Genomic DNA, 21,141 nt, shown 5'->3' with positions numbered 1-21,141 from the left:
CACCATCTCCTCGGCAACCGCAGAACTCACAATCCTCCCCGCCATTAGTTTGGACTGAAGCTGAACTAGCGATGATCGTAAAGAATGCACGAGAGGGACTGATTTTATGGAAGATGCGAAGATCTTGTATATAGGGAGATTTCAGAGGGAACACCAAGGATCAAGGGAAGGAAATGAAGCGGAAGGCCTTGTTTAGTTGCCAAAGTTTGGAGGTGCTAAATTACTGTTACAGTACTGTAGCACACTGTAGCGTTTCGTTTATGTTTGTGAATTATTGTCCAAACATTGACTAATTAGGCTTAAAAGATTCGTCTCGCAAAGTACAACAAAACTGTGCAATTAGTTTTTAATTTCGTCTACATTTAGTACTCTATGCATGTACCGTAAATTTGATGTAATGGGGAATCTTCTTTTTGCATAGTTGTCAAAGTTGGGAGTTAGGAGTGAACTAAACGAGGGCTAACGTGCTCAAAAGAGATGGAATATATGCATTGACGTGCAGAGACCAGAGTCCAGGACTACGAGACAAGTGACGGTGACTTGAATAATAATTGGTCTCCGTAAGTGTGTCAGCTATATTTGACAGAATAAGTGGACTTTGACGACGAACAACGAGTGAGAGCTGGCGGGGACGGACGTATCACATCTCTTTCTATTTTTGCCGATGATGGAGCCCTCCTTTGTTATCTTCAATCCAAGAATATTGGCGAAAGACACGAGATATTAGTGATTTAAGTTCGCTAGCTACTTCCTCCATCCCAAATTACTATTCATTTTAACTTTTCTATATACATAATTTTTGCTATGTATCTAGACATAATGTATATTTAGGTGCATATCAAAATCCATGTACATGAAAAAATCAAATCAAACAGTAATGTGGTACGGAGGGAGTAGCATTCTATACATAATGGTTAGAGTTAGCCAAATCAAATACTTTTGTTGTGAAGGTTTAAGGTTGGTTGTGCAAGGAGTTAAGGTCCAACTATCCTGGAATCAGATAACAATACATGTATAAGAAGCTTGACGTCGGGTGAAAGGGATCGATCAAGTTCAGCTCCATGGATTACATATGCAAGGGAGTATATGTCAAGGATAGAATAAACTAAGTTCCAACATGTAAAGAGAAGCTAAAATTCAGCTGCGCATAAGTCAACACGCTCGCCGAGTTAACTCAACAGCGGTATGGTTAGGAGGTATTCCTGAGTGTATCGAGCAATTAGTGCTCAAGGGTTATAACTCTTCCCTGACTTAAACAATGAAGGCTCTTTTTTCTTGAAAAAAAGAGTAAGCCCCACGTTGTTTGGATATTCATGTTTCCATGTATATATGCATTCATTTATGAAGGTGCACTACTAGAAAAATGACATTTCATCCCGAGGTTTAGTACTAGTCACTTTTGGACCCGGTACTAATGTTAGCATTAGTATCGGATTCAAGTTTGGGAGACCCCAGAGGCCCTCTAGTACCGGGTGGGGCCTCCACCCGGTACTTAAGGGGGGCCTTTAGTACCGGGTGGGAACCCAACGTCCGCCACCGCCCCCCTACACCACGAGGACTTAGATTTTTTTTCATTTGCACTGTGCCGGTAACTCCTCCTCTCTCTCACGTCTACCTCCTCCCTCTCTATCTCTCACGTCTCCTCCTCCTCCTCCACCTCCTCCTCCTTCGAGCCTCTACTGCCTCCACTCCCCTCCCCCCTCTGCACACCCCTCACCGGCTATGAGGAGCGACGGCAGAGGCCATCGGGGTGGCGGGGAGCGGCCGGCGGAACGGCGACGGGCGGCAGCGGCTTCGGGCGGGTGGGACTAGGCGGAGGAGGTGGAGGAGGGGCGGCGACGGGGTGGAGACGGGGTGGATCCGGATAAGGGCGGAAGTGGGGTGGATCCGGAGGAGGCGGAGGCGGGGTTGATCTGGAGGAGGGTAGAGGCGGGATGGATCCGGCGGGGGCAGAGGGGCTGGAGGAGGAGGGGCGGCGGGGGTGGAGGCGGATCGAGCGGGACGGCAGCGGCAGAGGGGGTCAGCGGCGGTGGAGGCGGAGGAAGGCCGTCGCCGGCAGGGAGGGGCGGAGGGGGTGGGGGTGGCGCCGGCAGGGCTGGCGGGTGATTTTTTAAAAATCTTTTTTAACACCCTCTAGTACTGGTTATCTCAACCCCTCTGGTACCGAATTGCTAGGACTGGTTGTGCAACCGGTACTAGAGGGGGTTTTGGCTTGTTGCTAGAGCCGCTTTTTCTAGTAGTGGTGACAACACGTGCTTAGAGCCAAACACCTCCAGCTTCCACCACTCACCTGTGACACAATTGGATTGTCATGCATTTTATTTGAGATATTTATTTTTTGTTAAAAAAATAGCTTAGTCATGTGGTCTAGATTCTAGAATATATGCATCCGAACAGGAAGAGGAGTAACAAGCCGATAGAGTTCATAGAATGGTAGAATCACATAGAGGAGCCCTAAACAATTTTTTAAGATTAATAAGAGCACTTCAAGAAATCCCAATAAATTGGCAATAGTTGTACATGCTGGTAGGAAAAAATGTCACCTAAAGTAGTTTTGGGATGGTTATGATCTTAATGAATGAGTGATTAGGCAATTAGTTGTTTTTCAAGTTGGTTTAGTCAGTTAAATCAAATATTAGCCATATGCAACGTGAGGGAGCTTGGAGATATTGTATTTGAAGGTATGCATATGTGACCTAATGAATTTGATGGAGATTTATTCAGTTTGAAGAATTAGAAGTAACATATACATATAGATATATCTGGATTCGTGCAACAGTGCAATATGCATCATGCACCCACGAGAGACACCATGCAAGGTAAAGTATGATTGAATATAAGCCATAATAACATTCGGTTGATTTAACATGTTGCTAGATACTTGGCCGAGAGGATTTTTCTATTTGCAGAGACTAGTATATTCAGAATTGGAAGCTTCGATCTCTTACATCAAAGACCATCCCAGTATATACAGTGGGTCATGGCCAATTAAAAAGCTCCCGCACAATCATTAGCTGTTCTTTGACGATTAGCCTGTACTTCGATCATCTGCTTCCACTTAAATGAAGCAATCTTGTTGGTTTGCTTGGAAACCATCCATCATTGCTTCACTGCAGTCGAAGCCCTATCGTCATCGCCGGTTCTCGTCCCCGTGGATCATCACGCCAGCTCGTATAGCCGGTGCATGCTGAATTACAAAGGTGTGAAATTCTTATCGACAGGGTTAATGTGCTCTTCATCTGCATCGGTTCCTGAACGTCGTCATCGACTACGATCATCTACCGTGAAGCACTAGAGTAAGGTGTGGATTCTCTTGTCAGGTGCACGGCAAGATCGACACTCCGTTGGTCGACCAAGTCCTGCCCCACCCTTTTTTTCCTCACCAAGACTCAGCTGGTCGCATCTTTATTCTCGTCTAAATTGTAAGCTTTGATGATTTTCATAGAAGTGGGACACTCGAGTGTGTGTGACGTGATGTATGTTGTTTTGTTTTGGCAACGTGTTCTTCACTACATGGTAGAGCCACACGGTGGCTTTGTGTTTTGGAGTTTCCAGGAAGTGAGTGATTTGGTTATTGGTCCTTTAGTGCAGTCTCGTCCACTCTACCACCGATCATTTATTTGATCCTAATTAAAGTTGAGATCGTTATTGTGTAGATTATCAAGGAGTCTATCTGTCGGATTTAGTAGCCTGACAGTCCACCAGGGGTTACCCAAGTGGTTGATTTGTAGGTAGAGATGATTGTGAAACCTAGAACTCGAAGATGATTGCGAGAACACAAGGGACGCGAGAGTTTTAGACAAGTTCGGACCTCCGGAGAGTAATACCCTACGTCTTGTATGCTTGGTGGTTTGTATTGCTTGAGAACTTTGATGCCCTCGGTAGGCTCCCTTGGCCATCTGATGACCTAGGGTTACAAGTCGGTTTGAATCTAATCTACATGGTAGTTATATGAAAGTTAATCTAAGTCGGACTACATTACGCACATTACATGATATTAGGGCTGGATTTGAATCGTCCGGCCTCCTTGGCGTGTACTCCGAGTATCTTTATATCCTTGGCCCGCATGCCCTGGTCAGGCGGGCCAACTTATCAGGTCCGGCTAGTATCTCGGTCGATGGGGACCCATGGGATACCCATATTCCTCAAGCCCTCGAGCGATGTGTAGGCGAACAAGAACTTAAGGTCATTACAGCGAAGCTTGGAATGTAGTCGGCTGAAGCTGCGATAGTGTCATGGTGACTAAGAGGCTGCACAGTGCTTAAAAGAAATCCGAGCGAACGTGGAGCCAAATGCGCAAAGCGAAGTTGAGCGCCGAGTTGATGGATGGCGGGAATTTATCAGATCGAAACGAAGGATATGGAGAGCGTCGCAAGATGCACTCCATAGTAGTAGCACCTGAGCATTAAAGCGATTAGTATAATCGGTTCGATGGTCAAAAAAGAAAAAAATTGATCCTAATAATAGGTCCAAGTACCAGAACACAAGGATAAGCGAAGCCACGGAGGCATGCGAACTAGAAGTAGGCACTTCACCCCTAAGGACGAGGACCGGCACAGCCGCGGAGGCATGTTGACCTAAATTAGGCATCCAGTCCCCGAGGACGAGGACTGGCAGAGCCGCAGAGGCACACCGACCTGAAATAGGTGCCCAGCCCCCAAGGACGAGGACTAGTGGAGCTGCGTAGGCACGCCGACCTGAAATAGACGCCTAGCCCCCGAGGACGAGGACTGGCGGAGCCGTAGAGGCGCGCCAACCTAAAATAGGCACCTAGCCCTCGAGCATGAGCGCGAGGACTGGTGGAGCCACAGAGGCATCCTGACCTGAAGTAGGCACCTAGCCCCCGAGCATGGGAGCCGGACGAATCGCGGAAGCACGTCACGTCGCCTCCCGCCCCAAGCCAGAGAGGTCGGCCGGGCGATGGTAGGCACGCCGAGTCGTTTGTGGCGCCCAACCCTTGAGCCTGGGAGCCGGTCGAACCACAGAAACACACCGAGTAACCTCCCGGCCCGAGCTAGAGTGGTCGGGCGGGCGACTGCAGGCACGCCGAGTCGCTTGTGGCACCTAGCCCCCGAGCCTGGGAGCCGGCCGAGCCATAGAAGCACGCCGAGTCGGAAAACATTGTTAAGGAGCTGGACCTGCAAAATGAAATTTGTAGTATATCAAACTGTGTGATAAGACATGTGATGTAATTGACTTGATGTATGCGAGAAGAAAGGGGCTCCATACCTCCATTGGTGTATACGATAGGACAACATGTAGCTGAGGCCTGTAGCTGCTAAGCGTCTAGCCTTGCCTGACCAGCGTCCTGCTGAGAGTGGATCTCGAGCTTGTAGGAGGGGTGAACGCAAGGTTGTCTAGGTTTTGCGAGCTAGAACGCTGACCACACGAGTTAGCCGTATTGCCTCGAGAGGGGGAGGAGAAGGATGTGAGACCCGGAGGTTAGCGCCTAGGGGAAGCCCCCGAGCTTGAAAGCGAGTGGCCTGTCGAACAGGTCGAACAGGCTCCGAGCATCAGGAATAGCTTAGGCAAAGTAACCGTAAGGCAATAGGTTTGCAAAGAACCTCACAGGTTTTATTCATTCAGTAAAAGGAGAAAGATAGAATACATAGCTTTTAAGTTCTAAGGGTAGAAATGCCACAGGTGCTCGATGTTCCATGGATGAGGGACACCTGAGCGGGTCCGGTGGTCCCATAGATTAGATCTGAAGAGGCTGCGCGAGTTTTGCGGAAAACACGTCGAGTTCCTCAAACCAAAGGAGGTGAGGGAAGGACCCTACTGTGGCGGAACACCTCGGATTAACTTAGCTAAAGCACGGTTAAGTCGCCTAACACGCGAATCTCATGCTTTAATCAAGTTAACTCGACGATCCATCGGATTTCATCCAATTAAACCACTTAAACAGGACCGAGTTAGCATAGCTCACACGAAGGTGAGTGGTTCCAGAGAATACAACAGATCAAATAATTAGTCCAACGATTCATTACACACTGGTTCAAAATCAGAGTTTTACAAGGTTCAAAAGCAACGGAAAGATGAAATAGCGGAAACTAGCGCTGGGGTCGGATGTCCCTGATGAGGCCAATCAGGACATCAATGATCCCGCTCCTCGCCGTCCGAGGAGGGATCCCACTCGACCGTCCACCCAGGAGGAAGCTGGGACGGTCAAGTGCCAACAACAGCAAACTCAGAAGCTTCAACCTCACCTGAAAAGAGATGCCACAAACAAGGCTGAGCTTCTAAGCTCAACAAGGCTTAACCGACCGGTGGGAAAACTACTCCACCACTTCTAGACATGCAAGGCTCTTTGGCTGAGGGGTTTTGTTTGCCAAAAGCAACTATAGTAGGTCCTTACTTTCAATGTTTTTGCTCCGGTTCTAAGTTCATTAACCAGCCTATTTTGGCAACTCATGCTAAGCAAACACAGATCCAAATATAATGTGCATAAAGCTCAACATCAAGTTCATATCATCATCATATTCCATCTTTACTCAGTGTAGCATAGCGATCAAGCAGTCTCAAACTGTGAGAGGCAGATGAATCGATTCGAGTTCCTTAACTACGCTTGGCGAACCTAACCTCATGACATCCGCGCACCACCGAGGGTCGCTTCCTGTGTCAGCCGTCCCCATCAATTCTCTGACCCACCTCTCTTGGTGCAAGGTTCCATAGAACCTGCCTCTACCGTTCCGTGACCACACTTGCCACCACATGCGGCCGCAGGGGAAACTCCGTTCCAGAGACGGTGGATTGAACCGCTCACGTCCAGGTTCAATCAAGTACTAGGCTTCCCCATCCCATAATGGGTATGAGATTAGTACTTTCAAACACTTGATCACGAATACCACCACTGTCGGGCCTTAAACAGATTCAAGTAAACAGACGGGGCGATCAGCCGACCACCAAAAGAGTTCACCAAGCCCTGCCCCGTCCATCGTCCTTATAGTTGTAACCAGAAGGAGAACAAGCAACTCCTACAACTCGCGAGTGACAGGAAATCACTCGACTTCTGCCGAGCCCTATTAAGCACTGCAACTACTCGGACTCAACAGACTAGTGTTCAGATCAAGGGAACTAAGTCATGCATCTATGGTTTCAAACAACTCCTATAACGTAAATGCACATACATATGAAGGAAGGCATGTGCAAGTTTAGAAAGTTGGATTCATGCTCCGGGGCTTGCCTTCGAGCGGGGTGGAGGCGAACTGGTCCTCGGCAGGTTCTGCTTCAGCTCCTGCGGTCGGTGGCTCAGCTACTGCTCCGTCTTCTGGCGCCGGATGCAGTTCGTATGTGCCGTCGGCGAGATTTAGCTCTACACGGAAGTGGAATGTAGGGTTAAATATTTAGATGGTTATTTCAACAACACTTGCACGTTTTAGCTCAGACACTTGTAGCAAAGCTACATGAAAGGTGGGGGAGTCCAACGTCAGTTGGTGGAGAACAGGATAAAAGGGTCGGATTGGGAGAAACTTATGATCTGACCCTTAGACTTAAGGAATAACTGTACCAGGGTCCTCAGACTTAACACAGAAAAGTCCCCGAAATTTTACACAGATACCCTCGGGTCAAGGAAAAAGATACAGCCGAGCCCTCGGGCGAGGCGAATAAGGGTCGGTGAAATAGACAGGGTCAGGCGAGATGGAAAAAGGGGTCGAGCGAACCGGGAAGGGGGTCAGCAGCTTACCTTCAGGTCTACTGGTGAAGCCTTGGAGTCAGGAAGGAACAGACTTAGGCGGAAGGACTAAGGCGCTAAGGCTTTGATGGCAGCGACATTCGACGGTGCTTCTTGTGGACAACAAGCAAGCTCTAGCACCGTGCGGAGGAACAAGCGACTGGTGGGTTAGGGAGAAGCGGGTTTGAGCGGAGAGGGGAACTTCCTCAAGAGCTTAAGCGGTAGTTCTCAAGTGCGAGCAGAGTATGGTGCGGCGAAGCAGCGATGGCGAAGGAAACTCCGGTAGGGGCTCTGGTACTCCCTTTTATAGCCGCGCGAGAGAGAGAGAGAGAGAGAGAGAGAGAGAGAGAGAGAGTTTGAGCAGCGTGAAGATCGGGAAGAAAAGGATGGAGTGCTCTGCCTTGGTGGCGAGTGGGCGGTGAAGCAGAGCTTCGGGGACAGGGTCTTTGGTCATTGGGCACTGGAGACAAGCCGGTGCAGGCGCGGTTTTGCCGGGATTAAGAGTTGGTGAAGGCGAGCAGGGCCTGGTCGCGTCAAGCGGCGGATTGTGGGCGGCGACTTGACTGGCGTGTGACAGGAAGGGAGGCACTGCAAGTGAGGTCGCAACAGGCGAGGTGACAGGGCGAGCGGCGGCACGAGCGAGCGCAGAACTGCGGCTTGCTGGGGCATATCACTGGCGAGGCGGAAAAAGGAGCTGTCTCTGCCGGAGTCGTGGTTGGCGAGGGTGGTATCATCGTGGATCGCGCGCGTGGGCGGCGCGACTGTGGAGGAGACGGAAAAGCCGGAAAGCATCGGGGCGCGCGGCCGGGGATCCGGGCGAGGTGATGGGTGCGGGATGCGAGGTGGTCTGGCGCGGCAGCGGCAAAACCTCTGCCATGGCGGCGACAGGGTGCCTTGGCACGACCGGCGAGGGTGCGAGCGAGACAAGGTGAGGCAGAAAGGGCTGCAGGGGCTTCCACGCGTGATTGGGAGGGAGGCGCGCTGATCTATCTTGTCGCGGCCGGCGACTGGGCAAGGCGGCGTGCGTCGAAGAGATTGAGCCACGCGGCGGCGAAGCTCTGAAGCGGGGCGCACGCTGCTCTAGCGCGTTTGACTCGAGAGATCCGTGGGATCTAGTTTTGGGTCCACCATCCAGACTCTGCCTCTCACACAGCTCTAAGATTTTGGAAGAACACTGTTTCGGGACTTAGAGAAGAGCTGTCGTTTGCCGGGTTGATGCGATTTTGCTGGATCTTTTAGGGTCAGACCGATGGAAACTGCAGATTTGGGATTAGCCTTGAGATTAACTCGGCCGATTAACCAAGGTCGTTACACCTACGCTGACCTTGTTGGGCGTAGTGCCGCCTCTGAGAGATCGATGCACTCAGCAATAGTGTTGCTGATGCGATCTAGCCCTGCGATCAGGTCGGAGGGTATGGGTAGGCGGGTTTCCGCAAGGGTGTTGGGAATCCTCTCAAACAGAGAGAGAGTGAGATCCCCGACCTGTTGAGCAAGCGGTGTGATGATCCTCGGGTGAAGACCTTGCTCCATCGAAGTAGATCCGACGGATGCTGAGCTGGCGACGGACGCCGAGTCGACGGAAGACGTGGTGGAGTCAGAGTCCACCGACATGCTCTCGAAGTGGAGATGGATTGGATTGGCGAGAAATTACTTCATGCTCTCAGGGAAGATGACGCTGGGGCGAGATGCCATCGAGCTCGCTGGGGAGGATCTTTTGGATAGGTTCGGACCTCCGAAGAGTAGTACCCTACATCATGTATGCTTGGTGGCTCGTATTGCTTGAGAACTTCGATGCCCTCTGGAGGCTCCCTTGGCCGCCTTATATAGGCTGACGCCCTAGGGTTACAAGTTGGTTTGAATCTAATCTACTTGGTAGTTACATGGAAGATAATCTGAGTCGGACTACAATACACATTTCATGACATCTCGGCTGATTTGAATTGCCTGGCCTCCTTGGCGTGTACTCCAAGTATCTTCATGTTCTCAGCCCACACACTCTAATCGAGTGGGTCCACTTGTCAGGTCCGGCTAGTATCCTGGTCGATGGGGACCCATGTACATTCCATACATTTGTATTGTCTATATTTAAACATTCTTAACACATACAACATCCGTCGAAGCATGAAAGGACTATAACATCCATGTAAATTATTTATTTTTTAATATCCATGCTTTTTCTTCAAAGTTCATTCTATATATTGATACAGTAGTTAATAGAGGCATGTTATTGCCACTATAAATGCAAGACGGTGCTTCCAAGAGAACATAAGCCATGGCCTCCCTTATTTTTTTTTGTATTTGGTGCTACACTTAAGAGCAGGCTCCGCATTGGCTGTACTTATAAATATTTAGCTTATGAATATAGGAACTATAAAGCCCTAATTATGTCTTAGGAGTTTTTTCTTTTGCATCAGTTCTACTCAACAAAAATCCCAACACCTCTAGCTTAAATATCTTTTTTTTATGAAATAGGAGGGTTTTACCCCTGCTGATTATATATATAAAATGAAAAGACAGATACAAGGCAGTTTGAAATTAAGAAACAAAAAAGGTTAAAAAGAAAATCATGAAGATTACAACATCTGCTGCAGCCATTCAACCATTGGTTGTTTCCAGACTTCTTTAACTCTATGCAAAACTAAAGAATAAATTGTCTTGAAGCGAACGATAGCCCCTTGAGTTGTCGGAGATATGGCTCGAAAGATTGAATCATTTCGTGCCATCCAGATGCACCAGCTCATGATGATGATAATTTCCATGAAGAAGGGTACCTGAAGCTGAGTTTTGAAAGCACTCAAAATGGAAAAAAGGTTCCAGTTGCAAATCTGGAAAAAGGCCTAACTGGATCCAACATTCTTGTGCAAATGGGCATTCCAATAGTAGATGAAAGAGTGACTCAATTTTGTTGTGTGGGCAAAGAACGCAGTTATATGAAGGCAGGTTCATATGCTTTCGACGCATGATATCTCTTGTACTAAGTCTATCCTTCAAAACTAGCCAAAAGAATACTCTATGCTTATTTTGACACCTCGACTTCCATAGCCAATCATATACTGGATGAATATCCCTATGTCCAGTGAGGGACTTATATGCCTTTGATGAAGAGAAGTTTGCATTACCCCAAATATATACCCAATAGTCTGGATCATATGAGAATTCCAATCTTTCAAGTTCTTCAGCAAGATGGATCAATTGATTGTAAGCTTATGCAGCCAAAGGCAGATAAAACAGTTGCTGCAAATCTGTGATCAAATATGCCTTCTGTAAAGACAAATTCTTATCCCAAACAAAGGAAAACAGGTGCGGGTATGCTTGCGCTGGCACCTGATTGTTCCATAGATCATGCCATAAGAAGCAAGTACTACCATCTTTCACTGTTACTGAAGCTAACCCTTTGAACTTGTCTAGCAATTTGATGATGTCCTTCCACTAGAAGGATCCTTTATTCACGGTACCTGGTAGTTTACCATTGCCATAGTATTTTTCCCATATAAGATGAACCCACGGGATGTCTGCTCTATTGTAAAATTTATGTAAGAATTTAAGTAACAAAGCTTCATTTTGCGTCTGCAAATTGAGAACATCTAGTCCACCTTCTTTCTTTGGTAGAATCACCATGTCCCATGCTGCTTTAGGTGTTTTTTTGTTGTTGATGTCTGATCCTCTCCAGAAGCAATGTTTTCTATATTTGTCTACCTGTTTATATACTGATTTAGGTAGCAGGAAGGTACTCATATGAAACATTGGCAGAGCAGTAAATATAGAGTTTGTCAACTGTAATCTCCCTGCTTCAGATATGAGGTTTGAGGTGGACAGCAGTCTTCTTTCACACCTAGTCACCATTGGGAGAAATTCCTCAATTCTTGGCTTTGTCAATCCAAGGGGTAGTCCCAAATATGTGAAAGGTAGTTTTCCTACCGAACAACCAAAAGTTTGTGCTAGCTGTTGGATCCTTTCCTCTGAGATGTTAATGGGCACCATCATGGATTTGTTAAAATTTACTTTCAGCCAGGTTGAGTTGGCAAAAGACTGCAGAAGGTTTTTGAGGTAAAGCAGTTGTAGTGGGCATCCCTCCATAATAATAAGTGTATCATCAGCATATTGCACAATTGGAAAGTCCTGGTTGTAATTAATTTGAATTGGCAGTTGCAAATGACCTTGCTCCTTTGCATTGTTCAGTATTGATCGAAGTAGATCAGCCCCAAGGACAAAGAGAAGAGGGGAGAGGGGATCTCCCTGTCTAACTCCCCTTTTACAAATGAATCTTCTTCCTGGAACTCCATTCAGTAAGATAGAAGAAGTTCCTGAACTAAAAATTTGCTTCATCCATTTGATCCACCTTGGTCCAAAGCCCTTATGCTGCATAATGTCTATCATGGCAGTGTGCTCAATTCTATCAAAAGCCTTTTCAAAGTCTAATTTGAGGATAACAATTTCTTTTCTTGACTTATGACATAAGTGTAAGTATTCAAAGGCCCAAGCAAGGCAATCCTGAATGGTTCTTGTTTTAATAAAACCATATTGATTGGTATGCACTAGCCTTGTTATTGCTCCCTGGAGTCTATTGGCAAGAAGCTTAGTAAGCAGTTTGATTGAGGTATTCAACAGAGATATGGGCCTATAATCAGAAACAGTTGCAGCTCCATCAACTTTAGCAATTAGGGTAATGTAAGAGCCATTAATACTTTGTAAACATATCTTTTCATCATGAAAGGCTTGACAGAGAGCATAGAAATCTTGCTTGATAACAGGCCATGCTTTTTTGATAAAATCAGTATTGATCCCATCAGGCCCTGGGGATACGGCTTAAATATCTTCCCTCCAAGGAACATCATAGAAATTGACTTTAATCATTACTCACTCCGTCCGGCAAAGGGTGTCCCTTTAGTTCTATCCTAAGTCAAACCATCTTATGTTTGACTAAGTTTATATAAAAATATATTAATACTTTTGATGTCCAGCAAGTTTCATAAGATTTGTTATAAAATATATTTTCATAGCATACCTATTTAGTGTTATAAATATTGATACTCTTCATTGTAAATTTGGTCAAACTTAAAATAGTTTGACTTAGGACAAACCTAAAAGTGGAGGGAGTATTTTTTTTAATGTTGCAAGGTTGAGACAATTCGGAACAAAGTGTGTATAAGGTCTTGTTTAGTTGCCCAAAGTTTGGAGGTGCAAAATTACTGTTATAGCACTGTAGCACACTGTAGCGTTTCGTTTGTATTTGTGAATTATTATCCAAATATTGACTAATTAGGCTCAAGATTCGTCTCGTAAAGTACAACAAAACTGTGCAATTAGTTTTTGATTTCGTCTACATTTAGTACTCCATACATGTACCGCAAGTTTGATGTGATGGAAAATCTTCTTTTCATAATGTCAAAGTTGGGAGTTTTAAGGGAACTAAATATGGCCTAATTCTCCTCTTTGGTGTGCGCGCGCGCACACACCCCCAACACATTGCCATAATGATGGCATACCTAGTGCTGCCTACACTAAATAGTTTTTTTTCCCTTTGTCCAAATGTGCTAAGAGCCTAAGTGTGAATACGAGCACATCTTTTGAATAACTAGAGAAGATATAAGTCATTGAAGGTGGGACACATGTATTAGCCAAGTGGTTTATTCCAACAGTGAATATATGATATTATATTATAGATCTGAAGTGGTAGAAAAAACATAGTGGATGCGGCTCTAAGAATCCTTTTGTTCTAATGACAATGGATGAGGATAAAGAAGTCCTCTTGCGTCCAATGCATCATCCAAAATTATTTGTATGGACACGGAACGGAATGACAAATGAAATGAGAAAACATAAGACCAAGTTGATTGTAGAAGTGTCATTTTAACATGGGGTTTCTTATGCAAATCACCTTTGGAAATGGTTCAATTTCCTTTCAAGATTTTGCCTTCCTTGTAACTTATTAATTAAGTTGAGTTTAGCAATGAAAATTCATGACGAGATACATGATGCCTGTCCCCGTCTCTAATAAATTTACAAATCCTTTTTCGGTATTCTGAAAATGGAACATACACTGTTGTGGCATCTTCTTCTCTTACACTTCACCAATAAAGATGTCTCAATGTATATATTCCTTTTTTTTTTTTGAACGGAATAGGGAATTCCATTAAACCGAGGACACAGCGATGCCGCTGGCCACCAGAGTCACCGGTAGCTTACTTAACGACACACACCGTTGCAAAGAACAACAATTCCATCAGAGAGGCAGGATGAACATTATCGAGGACTTGGAATATGTGCATGTCATTCTCAAAATTCGTTTGAACTGCTTGAATTTGGCTACACCAAAAGGGAGAACCGCCGGACTTTTGACTTCCCTCCCTATCGAGAAGTCGTAGACAGCACGCCACACAACCCGACGAATTTGACCACAGACTCGCTCAACTATCCACTTTTGTTCTACAAGTTGGGCCCTAAAATTATCTCCTTTCGTGCACATCCGAGCGTCAAATGGAGTGACTGTGACCAGGGCTCCAGGCTGAACCTCTTCTGATCTGATTCTGATGACTTGACTGAATTTGGTGCTCCAATTTTCATACCAGCAGCAATTTTTTCCCGGACGCCCTGCGCTTGCCGTAAGCATGGCAAGGCTTGTTGCTTTCCATCCAGACCTCCGCCGGGCTCTCCGATCCAGCCCCCAGGAAGCATTGCCGAGCTCCCTGCAGCACGCCGTACTCGACGCCTTCGCCGAGCTTCCCGACGGCGGGGCCGAACAACCTCCGGTTCCGCGGCGCGCTGTTGAGCTCCACGTACCGGAGGAACTCGGCGGCGCCGTCGGCCAGCCTCTCGAACCTCTGCACGGTTGCGCGGGCGCGGGATGCCTCGCCGCCTCCGCCTCCGCCGCGGGCGAGCACGAGGAGCGCCGAGACGAAGCACAAGACGGCGTGCGCGACGCGGCTCGGGAGCGGCGCCCGCGCCAGCCGCTCCCGGGCCTCCTCCTCCTGGAGCTCCCGCAGCTTCCACCGGTGCAGCGCGGCGTCGCACTCGTCCGCGGCGCGCCGCAGCCGCCGGCGCCACCGGAGCAGGGGCGCGTCGGCGGCGTGCGGCCACCGGGCGGACACCTCCAGCGCGGCCTCCATCTTGATGTGCGCCATCTCCAGCCGCTCGACGCCCTCCCGCGTGCTCAGACGGTCCCGGTGCCGGCTGATGAGGTAGGAGGAGGCCCGGTTGACCACCTCGCCGACGACGATGGACCCGACCATCTCCGCCATTGCTGCAATGATGATTTCCCGTCGACTACCCCTCGCCGGCGACAGATGTAATCACATGAGTAATCGAGTATGATTGCACAGGAGAGGGTGATCGGAGTCGGAGGTGATGAGGACAGGAGCGTCAAGCTAAGAGGGGAGGTGATTATGGAAGGGAAAGGTTGGATGTGTTCTCCGGGTCAGAGTCTCAGAGCTCAGGCCATGGATGCAAAAATCACCCAGAACAAGTGGAGGAGTTCACAAGTAGTGTCTGACGGCGACTGGTCGGTCCATGTCCAAATGCGCACAGCAGCAGTTGGCTGACCAACTGGCAACTGACCAAGTCGATGCCGCGTTAATCTGACCACCCCTTTCCTGTTCCAAGGGGCCTCCTCTGCTGGCTGCTGCTTTATTTCTGGTCTTGGGTCCAAGTCCAGTGTCAATTCCAACCTCTAATTTCTGGTCTTGGCTGCTGCAAAAAAAAAATGTATGCCGGGATGGGCTCATGTCATTTGGGCACTACGAGCAATATGGCATGTCCACCAACCTGGCTGGAGATGGAAGTAAGCCCATTAGGCGCGCAGCCCATTCCGGATGGTGATGAAGGCAAAGCGCATAGGCCGTAGCCCTCACGCACGCATGATTCCTACTGCAATTGAGATTTCTTCTATATCTGAATCAGTTGCTGTCTAGAGCACAGAGTGCTTTTATCAAAAGAAGAAGCATTCAGGATAACTTCCTATTCACACAAAATCTAGTAAAGGCACTACACAGAGAGAAAAACCAACAATCTTCCTAAAGCTAGACATACAAAAAGCTTTTGTCAGGTGGGAGTTTTTGATGAAAGTGCTGCAGAAAATGGGTTTTGGCCCGAGGTGGAGAGGATGGGTGACAACATTGCTGTCTTCTGCCACCACCTCAGTGTTGCTAAATGGAGCAAGAGGTTCATAGTTCAGGCATAGGAAAGAGCTAAGACAAGGAGACCTACTGAGTCCAATGCTATTTATCCTTCACTGGAGCCTCTAAACAAAATGCTGGAAATTGCAGAGAGAGAAGGACTATTATCACCAATCCATAACAGACCAGTAAAGGTTAGATTGAGCATGTACACTGATGATGTGGCAATATTCCTAAAATCTAATAACGATGAGATGAAAGTTATTAGTGATATCCTTGATGAGTTTGGGCTGGCATCTGGTCTGATCACCAACAAACTGAAAAGTGTAGCATATCCAATTCAATGCAATGGAATTAATTTGGAAGAGATAATGCAGAACTTTCAGTGCCTAGTCAAAAACTTCCCGTGCACATATCTTGGATTGCCACTTCATCTAAGAGCACTAAGAAGAGTGGATGTCCGGCCACTTATTGACAAAGTAGCAGCCATGTTACCAGCATGGAAAGGGAGGTTGTTGAATAAGGTAGGACGGCTCACACTAGTAAACACGGTTCTATTTGCAATCTCAACTTATTTCCTTATTGTCTTTGCCCCAAAAAAGTGGATAGTCAAGAGGATTGACAAAATCAGGAGAGGTTTTCTCTAAAAGGGAACATATGAGACCAATGGGGGGCCACTGTTTGGTGAGATAGATCAAATTTATCAAACCAAAGAAACTAGGAGAGCTTGGTCCATTGGACCTAGAACTTTTTAGTAGAGTACTGAGACTGAGATGGCCATGGCTGCAATGGAAAGAACCAGACAGACCGTGGGTGGGAGGAGAAACAACTATCAATGAAGTTGATTTGCAAGTTTTCAGAGCTAGTACAGTAGTTCACATTGGGAATGGCCTCATAGCTGAATTCTATAACTCATCTTGGCTGGAGGGTAAGGCTCCTAGGACATTGCTCCTAACCTGTATAAGCTAGCATAGAGAAAGCACAGGAAGGTGCAGGAGGAGATAAATGACCATAACTGGACAAGGGGGCTATGGAGAATTAGTAGTATCACTAAAATGGAAGAATTTGTGACATTATGAGACTTGGTCCAGAACATCTCCTTCAGTGATGAGCCTGATGACATTGTCTAGCGTTGGACTATAGATGGGAACTATACTGCTAAATCTGCCTATGTGGTTCAATTCAAAGGGTCTTACCGCTCCTTTAGAGCAAACGACATCTTGAAGGCACAAATGGAAGGAAAACATTAATTCTTCGCCTAGCTGCTGCTACAAACCAAAATATTAACTACTGACAAGCTGCTGGTAGGAATTGGCCTTGCAACCCAATTTGCCCTTTGTGTGAAGGGGCACCTGAAACTGCCGTTCACCTATGTATTCAGTGTCCATTTGCTTTACAGGTTTGGCAATTGGTCAGTAACTAGGTTAGTGACATGGTTGCTCTACTGACGTCAAATGCTTCAGGAATGGTGGTCATCCTCCCTGACAGCGATTGCAAAGGAAAAGAGGAGAGAAGGAGTAGACATCCTAATTTACACAGCTTGAAACTTGTGGAAAGAGAGAAATAGAAGAGTGTTTGAAGGCAACATGTCCAATCCATGGCAGGTCTTCCACCTGATCAAGGAGGAAATTCGAATGCGGCACATGACCTGTGGGGCACCGAGTGCTCACTAGGATTTTCATAATGCACATGTCTGCACAATGTTCATCATGTAAACCATCTAATATAATCTCAACACATTCTCTTCTTCTTATATGATATGGCAGCACTCCTACCCTTTACATTTCAAAAAAAAGATTTCGTTTTTCTTCTATATAATTAGTTTTCCTTTTAAACATTTTCACAAACTTTTTATTGGATTCATTTACTGTGTGGTGCATGTTACGTTTAGTACCACATCAAGAATGGTTAGCAGGGGAGCACAATATAGAAGAGGTGGGATAATCTTGGGTATAGTAAGCCTGGATGGATGTAACTCCAGATGAGATTTTTTTTAGACGATGTGGATATTTCTTATAGCTAGTGGAAGACGGGGACGGGATGATGAACCAATGTTCATCTTTAATTAGGTAAGGTCGTTGCATACGGGATGATGGGCGGCCATCCGGTTATCACAGACAGATCAAAAGCAAGAGTGGATTCAAAGATTTCAAGGAAGAGTGTTACGAGCAGAGATGCCAGTCCAGGTCCAAAAAGTATATCGCTAAAGAAACAGAACGACCAAGGTCTGGCTGATCCAACAGGAAGGTCTACAGCTCTGGTTGATCCAGTTGAAAAAAATGTCTGGCAATACGGATTTTTTGGCCATTTAAAGTGGATAGAAACTGTCAAATGTCCAGTATACCCTTATCTGATTATCTTTTATTTTTATTTTACCCTTTTTCCTCCTTTCCTCCTATTTATTTTCCTTCCTATTTTTCTTTCCTCTTCTTTTTCCTCCTGCACTCGCTCCCTCTACCTTATCCATCCATGGTCGCCGCCTCCTCGTGACCACCATCGGCCGCCTCCTCCCCACGACATGCGCCCATGCACCCGCCACCGGCCACCTCCTCTCCATGGCCCACGCCCGTGTGCCCGCCGCTGACCTCCTCCCCATAGCCCTCTCCCCTATGCCCACCGTCGACCTCCTCCCCACGACCCGCGCCCACCATTGGAGCGCCTGTCGCCAGTCGCCTCCTCCCCACACCACTTCGCGGGCCCCACCTGAGGACAAGGGTGGCAAAGGTCGTGGAGGAGCCGTGGGGAACTAGTTTTGTCGGCTCCCGCTCCATCTCCTTGCTCCTCTCTATGGGAATTCGGGGGTTTCGGTAGAGAAGCTGTTTCGCTCGTTGCCCTTTGGGAGAGCTTCACCTGAAGCCGCTCAAGAAGCTGCCCCGGGAGCCCTCCCAAAGGGGCCTAAGTAAGAAAAGACTAGCAAACTCACCATTGAATCCTTTTTTCGTTCCCCTGAATTCATCTACTTCGTATCCCAATTTCTTCCTTCTCCTACCTTAAATTTCTTATCCCCTAATAAGGTGGGATTTATTTTCCTCCCTCCTCTTTTTCTCTTCTTCATCCATGGGTGATTTTTTGGGGGGTTCTATGGGCTGCGTGGGGTAGTAGGGCTGGATTCACCCTAGTCAAAAGTAAGTTCCATTTGTCAGGACCTGTTGCGTGAACTTCAATAGTGCCACAGAGCTTGTAAAGGCACATGAAGATTCTGATTTTTTGTAGACATTGTAAATCTCAATATATACGTGTTTGAGCAATGATCAACAAACTGCCCATATTGTAACTTTGTATTCCGTATCTTCTAAATTTCTTTTCGTGGAGAATGATTTTGAATATGGAGCCTAGCTGTATCATCTGATTTAATGACTTTGTATCCGTCATCTCTTTTCCATCAAAAGAAACTTGTGTGCCATCTCAGAAAGTTTGGTACTACCTCGTTTCAACAGATCAAACAAGACCGCTGACGTGCAGTAAAATTTACTTGTTTCCCAATGTGAAGTGATGCTTACGGTTGGAAGAAATAAATTGTCATGTTTTTTTTCCAAGAAGAAGCAATGATTATATTGGAAGTTCTTCAGAGTAGCATTTGTTGTTGACACCATAACGCACGTTTTCTTTTATGGTATCAACAAAAAGAAATTTCGTAGTCGTTGAGATCTACATTAAGACTAGCAGCATGAAGTTTCCTACTTCCATAACAAAAATTAACTTGTGAAACAGGAACATAGCAGCTTGCCTGTTGCCATCAGACGATCCGATCGCCGTGTTCTCTTCTGCTCTGCTTCTCTACCTAACATACTACCCTATAGAATCCTAACTTTTCAGCGAGCCCTCTCAAAACATGTATCCAAATCAAACAAGCTGCTGTATGCAGATATACAAAAATAGAAAAGGATCACCAGCAGACTCGTCTGATTATACAAACGTCTATTGGTGGCCTAAATCCTAATACAGAACAGAGGTCTAAGCCTGGGTTAATTCCAACTTCAACAACCTCCAAGGCATCAATTTTAGAATGAATCATGAAACCGGACTTTAGTTGGAAGTGACCCCATCAGAAAAGAATGAAAAAGAAGGTGCTGTATCATTGCATCAACAATGACCGACTACGCATGTGTGGACAGAGCACAAGCGACGGATCATTCTTTCCTTGAGCGCCTAGCAACAGCCTTCCGTTACATATTCCTCTCTCTCTAGGTTGACAGTAACGGTTCAACCGCTGCCGATCATTCTAGCGAGCCTCCTAGCTTCTTTTTGGCCCTTACTTGTTTGTGTTTTTATTTTCACTTTTGGTCCACATGGTAATGATGCATCGCATCCCATGCAGAGTAACGAATTTGGGTAGCTTATCATTAGCTTTCATACGGCCTAACTAACACACGGATTACTCCTAGAATTAGAGTTCTGTAGCTGAGTTTGTACAGTGACATCGTAGCAACCAGCAAGCATGCGGTCGATTACGGCCGCAACAAGAATGTGGCGCACATGCCGCCTAATCATCCCTTAAAATTTAGCATGAAGCATTGACTACAGTCGACAGAAAAGGCAGCGCCTGGTAAGGAAACAATTTTGCGACGCCTACTCGTGAAATTGCACTGAACAAAAGATGGGTTTGTAAAGGAAAGGTTAGCAACCAAACGTTTTCCAAAGGCGAGGACACAATGTAAGGATGCCGATGCTTTCAATCGAGAGCCATGTGTGCCGTCCAGCCCTTTTATGCGTGGACAATCTAGCTAGCAAGTCCTTGCGGCTGGGTTTGGGTTGTTGCATTGTTCGTGGATACGAGTATTAGTCGACGACCAGACAAGTTAAAAACTTAAGTGTGATGGATCTCTTGCACTAACCATACCGACAGGCGAGTAGGCGTATACACACTATACTCCTTGTACACCAGCCGCCAGGATGCGACGCCGTACCCGCCCCAGAAAACTCGGCGAACGCATCAGCACGGCGGCAAAACTAACCCACCGCCACCACCACCGGCTGCCATCATCCCTGGCAAGCGAACTGGCGATGTGATCCCGCGGCACGGTAACGCTAACGCCACGAGTTACTTGGCAAGTAACCAGCCACACGCGGCAACGGCTCCGCTCGTCCGGGCCCAAAGGCTGGCTGGCTGCCGTCTGACGGGTTCGGCGACGGGGACACAGCCCTGCTCGCGTCAAGGCAGGAGGGATCGATCGAGGGAGCCGTAATTATTCCGGCCCGGAAACCCCGCCGACACTCGCAGCCGCAACGGCTCCCGACACCCCCCCGGACCCCAGCGCGCGCGACCTCGCCTTCCTGGCTCCGTCCTCCTCCTCCGTCCGGCCGCACCTACCGCTCCAACGGCACGCTACAGCGCCCGCTCGCCGGGCGCCACAGGCC

The 21,141-nt window shown here is 47.1% G+C and overlaps 1 protein-coding gene across 1 annotated transcript; it reads right to left on the bottom strand.

The window, feature by feature from the left end:
- Positions 1 to 13,915: 13,915 nt before the first annotated feature.
- Positions 13,916 to 15,349, bottom strand: LOC101769475. Its single transcript, XM_004983904.3, has one exon. It carries the CDS (start codon positions 14,908 to 14,910, stop codon positions 14,233 to 14,235), a length of 678 nt encoding a protein of 225 aa, XP_004983961.1. The 5' UTR covers positions 14,911 to 15,349; the 3' UTR covers positions 13,916 to 14,232.
- Between the last annotated feature and the right edge of the window lie 5,792 nt (positions 15,350 to 21,141).

Source organism: Setaria italica, chromosome IX (assembly GCF_000263155.2).
Source record: "Setaria italica strain Yugu1 chromosome IX, Setaria_italica_v2.0, whole genome shotgun sequence".
Taxonomy (NCBI): domain Eukaryota; kingdom Viridiplantae; phylum Streptophyta; class Magnoliopsida; order Poales; family Poaceae; genus Setaria; species Setaria italica.
The sequence above is the reverse complement of the archived record's forward strand: the minus strand, read 5'-3'. Positions and strand labels throughout refer to the sequence as shown.